General features: G+C 42.1%; 1 protein-coding gene across 1 annotated transcript; it reads left to right on the top strand.

The window, feature by feature from the left end:
• The first annotated feature begins 1,573 nt into the window (after window positions 1–1,573).
• Window positions 1,574–10,166, top strand: pmela (premelanosome protein a). Its single transcript, XM_010881172.3, has 12 exons — window positions 1,574–1,723; window positions 3,926–4,021; window positions 4,127–4,273; window positions 4,359–4,505; window positions 4,740–4,901; window positions 5,073–5,378; window positions 5,750–6,688; window positions 6,798–6,977; window positions 7,984–8,086; window positions 8,208–8,413; window positions 8,526–8,616; window positions 8,851–10,166. The coding sequence occupies exons 1-12, from the start codon at window positions 1,666–1,668 to the stop codon at window positions 9,002–9,004; spliced, it is 2,589 nt and encodes an 862-aa protein (XP_010879474.2). The 5' UTR covers window positions 1,574–1,665; the 3' UTR covers window positions 9,005–10,166.

The raw sequence follows: 10,166 nt of genomic DNA, 5'->3' as shown, positions 1-10,166 counted from the left end.
GGGCAGACATGACTGCAGCAGAGACGATTCTTCCCTGTAAGGATGAGATATCACACGTAAGGAAAGCCAATTCAAGTTTAACACCTGTATTATGCTTGATAATATTTGATGACTTCAAATTAAGGACACTACAGTATGGGTACATCCAATCAATTGTATTGATGTAGCCATGGTCCTGCTAGAGAGTTTCCATTTTGAAGTTATGCCCATTTTCAATTAAAACCACAATTGATCACTGAAATGTGAGGTTCATTAGATCACATGCATTCATTCTATTTTTGATTAAGGCATATATGTATAAAACATTTAAACTGATTTCAAATGAGCAAATACAAGTTGGAAAATGTGTCTTAGAGCATTTCTTCAGTATGGAAAGGTATTCACTCATCACTGTCAGTGGCTCTGGATGAAAATGTTTTCTTACTGACCAAACTGCTAAATGTACTTTCTTTCCTTATGTGGCAATAGGACATACGTAACACATTAGACCTACCTTGGTTTTACTGTTTTCTACTGAATATTTATTCAGTAATTATATTTATGATTTATTGAGTAACTAAAATATTTAATTACGTTTGTTACTGCAATTGAACTTACTAAAAGGAGAATTGATAGTCACAAACCACAGGGACAAACGCTGCTGGTCCTCTGTTTCACTGACATACTGTTGTGTTCAGCTAATTATTTTCCATCTACCTTGTCTCCATCTGGTTTGGAAGCAGTTGTCAGAAGCAGTTTCTTGCCTTGCAGTTGCAGTCCATTACCTCATATTGTTGTTTAGACAAAAGGAAAGTAAATAATCGTACGGAAACTCTGAGGCGTGGCAGGACCTCAGTTGACCCCTTGTCTAAGTACATTTTGTCGGGGTTCAGAGGACACGTTGTTGTAATGAGACAAGGTCAAAACAGTGAATTGGACATAAAATAATTTGGAGGGGAGAAGTGAGGTGTATTTTTTGATTTTATGTCTGGTTGCAACTTCAGACTATTACATAAACAATGGATATTGAAACATCCATGATTGTCATTCTCCTCTTTAAAGTAATAATGGAAATGAAAATCTTTGCATTTATGTTCAGCCTTCTAAATGGCTATGAACGTTTTGGCCTGAAACCTACTACTGTGATGTCCTCCTAAAAACATTGTCCATTCCATACGTAATGTTTCTACTTCTACTGACTGTTAATTTCTCTTTTTCCACCATAACCACTAGCCACCAATTCATAAAGTAGGAAATCTGATGGAAATGGGAGACTAAATTGTTCTGTACAATATGTAAACACTTTCAATAACTGAGAAAATGTTCACAGTTTTTGTTTCATGCCTCATCTTTATCCATAAGTCCAAGTATGTTTTCTGGATAGATGTTATTACTTAATAAATAAAAAACATTAGCTACTATAACTATCCAATAAAATATGTAAGAACATAATGCCAAGTGTGTGTCTGTCTATTCCCACAGATGACTAGAGTGGGAGGGGCTGGTTTGTAGACTCACTATGATGTCAGAGGTGAGAGGCCTGTTTATGGTAATTAAGGATCCAAGACTCTTTTATAGGGAATCAGACATCCTTCCACAAGTCTCTCCAGAAGGTTTTTCATTAGGTGTTGAGATAAAGACAAGGGTGAGGAACTGAAAGGCAGAGAAACGACACAAACACATGCAATGAGGACTGTACTGCTGGTACTGGTGTTGGCTCTCTCTTCAGCATCGTCAGAAGCAAGTGAGTATATGGATTTCTTCCTTCATGACTATTTGATAGAAAAACACTGGTTACCCAATCGCCTCTTTCTTGACTGATGTGTAGTGTCGGAGGGGAGATTGTGCTGAGGTGGAATGGATTGAAATAATGGAAAACGTTTTCACTGAGAATGTCAAAGTACTAATTAGCAATGATTTAAGTACAAAGATTTTAAGCCGTGAAATTATTGCATTGTGCTATATTTTCCCCAAAATATAGAAATGGCATGTTTTTTGCTATTTGGCTATGACATAACTTGTGTTATCAATTTTAAGCAACAACAATGAATTGTATGGTTGTTTACTTATTAATTGAACAAGAAGAAGCTACAAAAACATAATTATTCAGTAATAGTGAATTACAGAAGTCTCTTATCTTTAACTTAGCAATGAATGCCTCCCATTTTTCTAAAGGGTGGTGCAGAAGTCTAAGCTCTGAAACCTGAACTTTAAAACACCAGGATTAATAATAACTGATGCATTCCTCCTATACACTGAAATTATTCTCTACAAATACAGCATTCTGTACATAATAAAACAGTTTAATGCCTGTTTACAGGCCCATCAGTGTGTGAAATAAAATAAAAATGTAAGCATGTATATCAGTCCACTGTTAAAAGTAACACCATTTTGTGCAGGCAAATTCAAATGTATGGTGTGGAGAACTTAATTAAAAAACATCTTCCTAGGAGCTTTTGAGTGGCTCAGAGCTCTGAGTCACAGTGCTGCTGCTACATTGCAGTCAGGGGTTTGAATCCTGATCAAGGCACACTGACAGTGCCTGGGACTCCCGCAGAGGGCGTTGTGAATTGTTTTAAATAAACATTGGGAGAAATATAAAATATCCTCTCAAGTAAATGCACTCTAAACTTGGAGTTAATCATCCACTTCGGTATTGTACATTTGGTAATACATTCTTTGGTGAATGGAGATCTGAATGTGTAATTCTGTGGAGCGAAAATCCTCAGATTTCTGTGCACTAATGTTTGTTTCTGTTGCTAAACAATAAATGTATTGCCTACTTCACCCATATATTACACCACTATTTGAAAAACAGAAAACACTACCGTTATATGAACGTATTTAAACTATATCCAAGATACTGATGAATAAAACAACATTTGTAGTTCAACTAAACGTAGGCCACTACTCCATATCTAAACCTAACCACAAACTGTAATTAACATGGTTAGACATATGGGTCTTTACACTGGCAATCAGTTTCAGTGGAGTGTGGTAGTATGGTTTCATATGACATGGGGAATACAAGGGGCTCAGAATAACAGAGGATGATGTAATGTTGCGGTTTGCTAAGTCCTGAACCTGTACCATATAATACAACATCATGCTTCTAGTCGTAATAAACATGTCCACACACACTGAAGCAAAACACACGGCCAGCAGTAGGAGAGGCCGCCTCCATGTCTGACCCTCACAGAGACTCGCCCCGGTCTACCAGTTGGGATTACGGCTGCCTGTACTCAGCTGAGAGTCACATGAAAGGGATTGAGAGGGATTGCAGGGGCCGTGTGACTCACAGCCTGGAACCTCCACCTCACCCAACCCCCCCCCCCCCATCCATAACCATCGAAGAAACATGGCACCACTATCTAACCCCTCAAATAACTGTTTCGACTGCTTTTTTGTAAAACATTCAACCTTACCTACATCACAAACTATAGTGTTATGATCACCTTTCCTTAACCCGGGGTAGGCCACAGGACAGAGAACCAAAATGGGTCCGACAGTGTGCTGTAGGTTCAAAATGGAAGAATTGATTTTGGAACAGCAGAAACTATGTCGTTTGAGCTGGTGTTACGAAACAAATTGCAAACCTGAGTGGCAGTTACTAGTTACCTCAACAAGACATTATACAAGGACATCCTGGTCAGTGTTGGTAAGTAGTGTAGTAAACTGATGAAAGGGTTTAACTATTTGTTTAACTGCATTTAAAATAGCTCAGTGGTAGTTCAATTAAATGCAGGTAGTGTAATGGTTAACCCCTGGAACTACACACTTAAAAGTTTTGCTAAATTTAAATATTGTAAAGTAGGCATACTTTCCACTGTTTTTCTTTAGGCCTGCCTAATTCTTAATAGAAGCATAGGCTTTGTGTTTAGTAGTCTCAATTCAAATCTAATTGGGGGAGTGTACATAAAAACCTTAGCCATTTCTTTTCTTTCAGAACCTAAAACACGATTCACACACTTCCGCTCATGGAACTCCCGGATGTATCCAATGTGGAAGGAAGGAGACTCCCGGTTTCGAGACTGTTGGACTGGTGGGTTCTCATTTTGCTGCTCTCACTTTGCTGCTCTCACTTTCAATGAATCAACTGTCGAGGAAGTCAATTCCTATTGATTAATTTGTCAATTTCCATCGCCAGGTGGAGAAGTTACATTCACTGTGAAAAATGATGCACCCACCCTGACTGGCGCAAAGGCAACCTTTACCATCGACCTTCACTTCCCCTCCAACCAGACAGTGCTTCCTGATGGACAGGTGGTGTGGGCGCGTAACTGCACTGTAAATGGTGAGATCTTTTAAATTCCACCACAGTATTTCTCATGTCATTGACCTTTCCTGTTAAACTGAGCATTGGTGCTCCTCGTCTACAGGAACACAGTACCGTCAGGGCCAGGCAGTATACTCCGACCAGGTCTCCGGTCCCTCAGGAGAGTACAGCGGTGTCTTCCCTGATGGCACCCCTTTCACTGGAAGAGCAGACAGGAAACCCCACTATGTGTTTGTGTGGAAGACATGGGGTAAGGTCGGCTCTTTCATTTACAGACATTAATATAAAGAATACAACACAATAACTCAAAGCTTCCTGCTATTTTGAAAGCTGTGCCCGGTGAGCATTGTGAAATCATTCCTCTCATAAGAGGGCTGGATGAACTAACAAGTCAGCAACTGTTCTTTCTAAGCTTTTGATCATCAGGTCAGTCAGATAGTTTCTATAGCCGCTGTTTTTTAACTACTGCTGCTCTGTGTTCCAGGACGTTACTGGCAGGTGGCTGGTGGGCCCTCATCCTCTCTTACCATTGGTACAGACAATGTGCCCCTTGGCTCTTACAACATGGAGGTGGTTATCTACCACACCCGTGGCAAGGACAAGTTCGTACCGCTGGGCTATGCCTCCACAACCTTCTCCATAACAGGTGGGCAGCTGAAACCGGGGTTTAAGTGGGAAAGATTTACAGAACAAATTGGACTGAAAGCTTAACATCTGTCAACTCTGATTGGATTTTCAATTGATCATTTAAACCATTTTCCAGAAACTTTCATAACACTGACCTGACGTCTTTTGCCTACGCCTTGTGCCTCCCCAGACCAGATACCCTTTGCAGTGTCTCTGTCCCAAGTTAACGATGTGAACAAGGCTGACCAGAACTTCATCCAAAACCGAGCTATTACCTTCAGCATCAGCCTCCACGACCCCAGCCAATACCTCAGCACCTCAGATGTCACCTTCAACTGGGACTTTGGGGACAACAGTGGAACACTCATCTCCAGGGAGAACCAGGTCACACACACATACATGACCGCTGGCACCTACAGGCCTCAAGTGGTCCTGATGGCAAGTATCCCCAACGGCTGTGACGCTCCGGTGGATCCCAGCGCTGCCAGCCCCACAGGTGAAAACCATACGTCCCATTATACGGCTTATCCATCTATTAGATCCAGTCCCTACAAAGATCAATGCATATTCATGTTCATGAGCTAGCTGTCAACTCTGACTAAAAAGATTGCATTTACGAAAAACAGACATCTGACCGCCCAGCGGGAACGTAAAGACACACAGTGTCAGACAAACTGGCGCATTCGCACTTGCATGTTGATTTTGGGATGCTTAGTGAAATGTAATGTATCATGCAAAAAAATATATATTATGCTGTGTGTTTTATCGCTGGACCACAGTGAATGAGTTGCTGCCTTGGCAACACCTCATGGTGATCTTAGTAAATACAAATAACAGTTAATTGTTTTGTCTTGTGTTTTCAACCAGCGATGCCTGTGGATCCCTCAGCTGTGGTTGTCGTGGTGGCTACCCCAGGGCCAGCTCCAGGTGACATTGCCCTGGATGTGCCTGCCTCTGAGGTTGCCCCTTCTGAGGCTGATGGCGATGTCACAGACACAGCTGGAGCCACAGCGCCGGAGGGAGTCGAGGTGGTCGCCTCAGCGGCCCCAGCAGCTGAAGATCCAGCTGTCGTCACGGGAACAGAGGATACTGCCGCTGTCCCTGCAGTAGAAGTTGATGCCACGGCAGAAGACACAGCTGCCACAGCTGTGGAGGACCCTGCCATACCTGCTGTGGAGGACCCTGCCGTACCTGCCGTGGAGGACCCTGCTGTACCTGCTGTGGAGGACACTGCTGTGGAGGACCCTGCCGTACCTGCCGTGGAGGACCCTGCTGTACCTGCGGTGGAGGACCCTGCCGTACCTGCCGTGGAGGACCCTGCCGTACCTGCTGTGGAGGACCCTGCCATACTAACTGTGGAGGACCCTGCCCTACCTGCTGTGGAGGAACCTGCCGTACCTGCTGTGGAGGGAGAAACTGCTGCCCCCGTAGTCCCAGCAACCGAAGAAGCAGCTGCTGAAGCCTCTGTGGTAGAGGCAGCGGTCGAAGGTGTGGCCACCATTGACACAGCGCCTTCGGTTTCTCCCCTTGCAGAGGGAGAGGAGGCCACCGTGGAGCTAGCGGCCACAGTCCTCCCAGAGATCCAGGCGGTGGACACCGTTGCACCGGCACAGGGTGAGGTCGTTGTAGCGGAGGTTGAGGCCGCGGCTGCAACAGTGGTGGCCCCGGATGCAAACGCCGTTGTTCCTGCCGCCACAGAGGCTGTAGCTGTGCTGGAATTGGTACCAGCTGAACCTGCTGTTGAGACTGAGGCAGAGCTAGAGGTCGTAGAGGCCGTGAATGATGCATCAGCTGGTGTCACTGCAGGTGACCACTTCATCACGTACTCGTTCTAAACATAAACAGAAACACGTTTGGTCAAGCAACCATTTGAGACATTTACTAATGTTAACAGTGTATCTCGGTGTCCCTTCAGTGCCAGCAGCTGTGACTCTTCCAGTGGTGGTGGATGGAGATGTAGAGGCTGAGGTAGAGGCAGGAACAGAGGTCCAGGTGGATCTGGTTGTGGCTAAAAGGCAGGCTCCTGAACTTGCAGCGGCCGACAACTGTATGATTTACCGTTATGGCTCCTTCTCGACCGCTGTGGACATCATCCGTAAGTCCAAATACAAATGAGGCCAAATCCTGTATATAAACACCTTTGTGCTTTTCTATTTAAATTTTTTCAGAAAGAAAAACATTTGTGGGATAATGTTGGGATAACAGTTCGTCAAGATGCATCAAGTTATTGCATAGTTTTGGAAACTTAACTTTACAATTTATCTTTGAAAACTAAAAATAATGTGGACAAACGTATACACACCCCAGAGATAATGCTTGCCCTGCAGAGCCTGCGACTAAAATAATGGCACGCCAAATCACTGCATCTGGTGCACATATACTACTGCACATATTTGATTCCCACCCACAAAGTAAAAAAAACTAACTATCACCTCTTTCACATCTGTCTCTATCAAATGAAGCATAAAAGGCTGAAAATATTTATCATTACAAAACAATAGTTATAGTTTAAAAATAACAGCAAGCACACACTTTATGTAGCCATCAATTACATTTCCAATCCCAATGCCTAAACATTCACAGCTCTCCCAGTAACTAATCCTTTGTGTGTTTCCACTCAACTCACCTGGTAAAATAAGTGTATAATACAAAACAAAATACAAGAGCTACACATTTCTATGGGAAAATTGATCCACTTCACCGCAGCTAACTGCTCTGATAATAATTTCATGATGCCCTGCACACAGACGTTCAGGGGCCCCAACCCCAAAACCAATCTGAATAGTTTTCTCAGAAAACTAGACCACATTGCCAGTAGATGGTTTCAGCAAGTTCATTGGTGGCTACAAGAAGCATTTATTGGCAGTCATCTTGCCCAAAGGATGTGCAAAAACGTGATATCTATAATGTTTTATTTGTCTACATTTTGTCTGTTTTCAAAATTAATATTGTAAAGTTAACAAATGTTGATGGAGACCAAATTGTTTTTATTATTTAGTGAAAAGTGCAAGGGGTGTCTATACACAATATTTGGCTACAGCTTATGTAAAATGCAACTGATGGTTGCTGATAATTGTCTCTAAATCAATCTCTATTCCCAGAGGGCATTGAGAGTGTGGAGATCACCCAGGTAGCCAATGTGTTGTCTCTCACCACTGAGGTGGAGCAGAATGCAGTGGATTTGACCATTAGTTGCCAAGGAAGGTGAGTAGCCAGCTAGCAGTGGAAACACGACCCAAGAAACCATGCACATTCTAAAGGAATTCAATTAATTTAAAACGTTGCCATTACCTGCTCTTTATATCTTCACCTTCTCTTTACATAGCCTGCCCAATGAAATATGCACCACCATCTCGGACGCGGACTGCATCACCCCTTTGGAGTCTGTGTGTAACAACGTGACTCCCTCCCCAAATTGTCAGATTATCCTTCGCCAGTTCTTCAATGACTCTGGAGTGTTCTGCATCAATGTGTCCTTGACCAACGACGTTAGTCTGGCTGTGGCAAGTGCTCAAGTCAGCGTGACAGTGGGTAAGTGAAATGAACGGATAGTGTGTGCGACTGTACAAACATTATACCACGACAGTCAGACTGATCTGAGCAGGGTACCGTGCGTTCCTCATCCTGCGTGTTGTGTTTGCAGGCTCTACATCTTCCAAAGCAGGAACTGTGGCTGCGGTTTTGGGCGTCATGGTCCTTGTCTGTGTTGCTGGTACCATCGCATTGAGCTACAAGTGAGTGAACGACTGCTCTAACCAGCCCGAAAGTCACACGATACAATAGTCCCCACACACTTTGGTTTCTGCCAATTGATAACTGACTTGGTGGTCAAAAAATGAACATGGTGGTCAAATTGAGACAATTCTGCTTTCCATTTCTATTTAAATCTGTAATTCATTGTGAAATCAACTTTTTACATTATAAATAACAGTAGAGTGAATGCCGGCTAACCTGTGTTTTCCAAACAGGCGGTTTAAACAGTACCGTCCACTGAGGGAGGATTCAACAGGCGGCAGCAGTGGCACCTCTGGTATCACGTCCGTGCCGATGTTGCTCTGGAACCTTCTGAGCCGACAATCACCAGGAGAAAGAAGCCCACTGCTTCAGGGAAGGGTGGTGTGAACACTCACAACCATCTGCACGCACACATGCACAACACATGAATACCACTCAGACACTCACGTTAACTCAGCAAATGTAAAATACATGTTATACATTGGGAAACTTGCGTGTGTTACCATGAAGACACACCCTGACACTCAAAACTAATGCAGAGGCAAACTGCAACAAGAGCAAGCAATATGAAGTAGATGTATTTTGTATTGTTACACTGAAAGCAACTTTAATAAAAACAATTATGTACTGTATACATTTTCAACACAGAACAAAAGAAAAATGAAATGTGTTTGTTTCTGGCATCACTTTTGACAAAATAATATATTTATTTTGACCCACATACTTTTTTAAGAAGTTTACATCTGGTAATTTATATTGTTCATTTTCTGTACTTGTTACTCACTCTTCTTATAATCTTAAAAAATCATTACAATAAATGACTACCTCTTTTAATAAGCTTCCAACGCATAATTGGCTTTGCTAATGATTCTAATTTCAATTGCTGATAAAAACACAGCACTTTTTTTTATATAAAAACATTTCTGTCACCCAAAAGGAAGCATTAAAACTTCAATGATGTAAGAGTCTTCAACTATAGGTCAGAATTCATATTTTACTAGTATTCACTGAACTTGCAAATAAATGGCACTGTAGAAACTGTCCCCAGCCGTGGCCAATGCAGTAATTACTTTTATTTGAACTTTACATGTAAAGTCTCTGGGGCTTGCTTAAATTTTTTTTTTACAGTTGAGTACTTTTACTTTAGACTTGTTACACCTCTGCATCTATGTTGAGATTTAACTCATTGTAAAGTGTTCACAGGCTGTACTTAAAACGTTTATCACTTGCCTGTTGCTAAAAATGTGGACCTCTCAAACAAAAACAAACCACTCACATGCTTTGACTAAAAAGGCAAATCCTGCTAACAATAATCGCTCCTCAAGAAGCACAATTTAAACCTTGCCTTCACAAAAACAAAAAACTAAATCTGTATTTGTTCAGCCACAAGATGGCAGACTGTAGCATTAAAATAAATTAAGGAAAGTCTAAGAAAAACAGCCCAAACGAGGTAGAACTTACTGTCATTACACTTTACATTAAGTTGTAACATATTGCAGTGTTTTCTTGATTGTTCATTACATATAAAAAACAACCATGTTACTTGTTT

Source organism: Esox lucius, chromosome 17 (assembly GCF_011004845.1).
Source record: "Esox lucius isolate fEsoLuc1 chromosome 17, fEsoLuc1.pri, whole genome shotgun sequence".
Classification (NCBI taxonomy): Eukaryota; Metazoa; Chordata; class Actinopteri; order Esociformes; family Esocidae; genus Esox; species Esox lucius.
Note: the sequence above shows the minus strand (reverse complement) of the source record. Positions and strands in the feature narration are given on the sequence as shown.

Bases quoted from the DNA above. Each gene is read 5' to 3' on its own strand.
- pmela (XM_010881172.3), top strand. From the start codon at position 1,666: ATGAGGACTGTACTGCTGGTACTGGTGTTGGCTCTCTCTTCAGCATCG. The intron at 8,087-8,207 runs GTGAGTAGCCAG...CTCTTTACATAG, and splicing joins ACCATTAGTTGCCAAGGAAG to CCTGCCCAATGAAATATGCA. The intron at 8,414-8,525 runs GTAAGTGAAATG...TTGTGTTTGCAG, and splicing joins TCAAGTCAGCGTGACAGTGG to GCTCTACATCTTCCAAAGCA.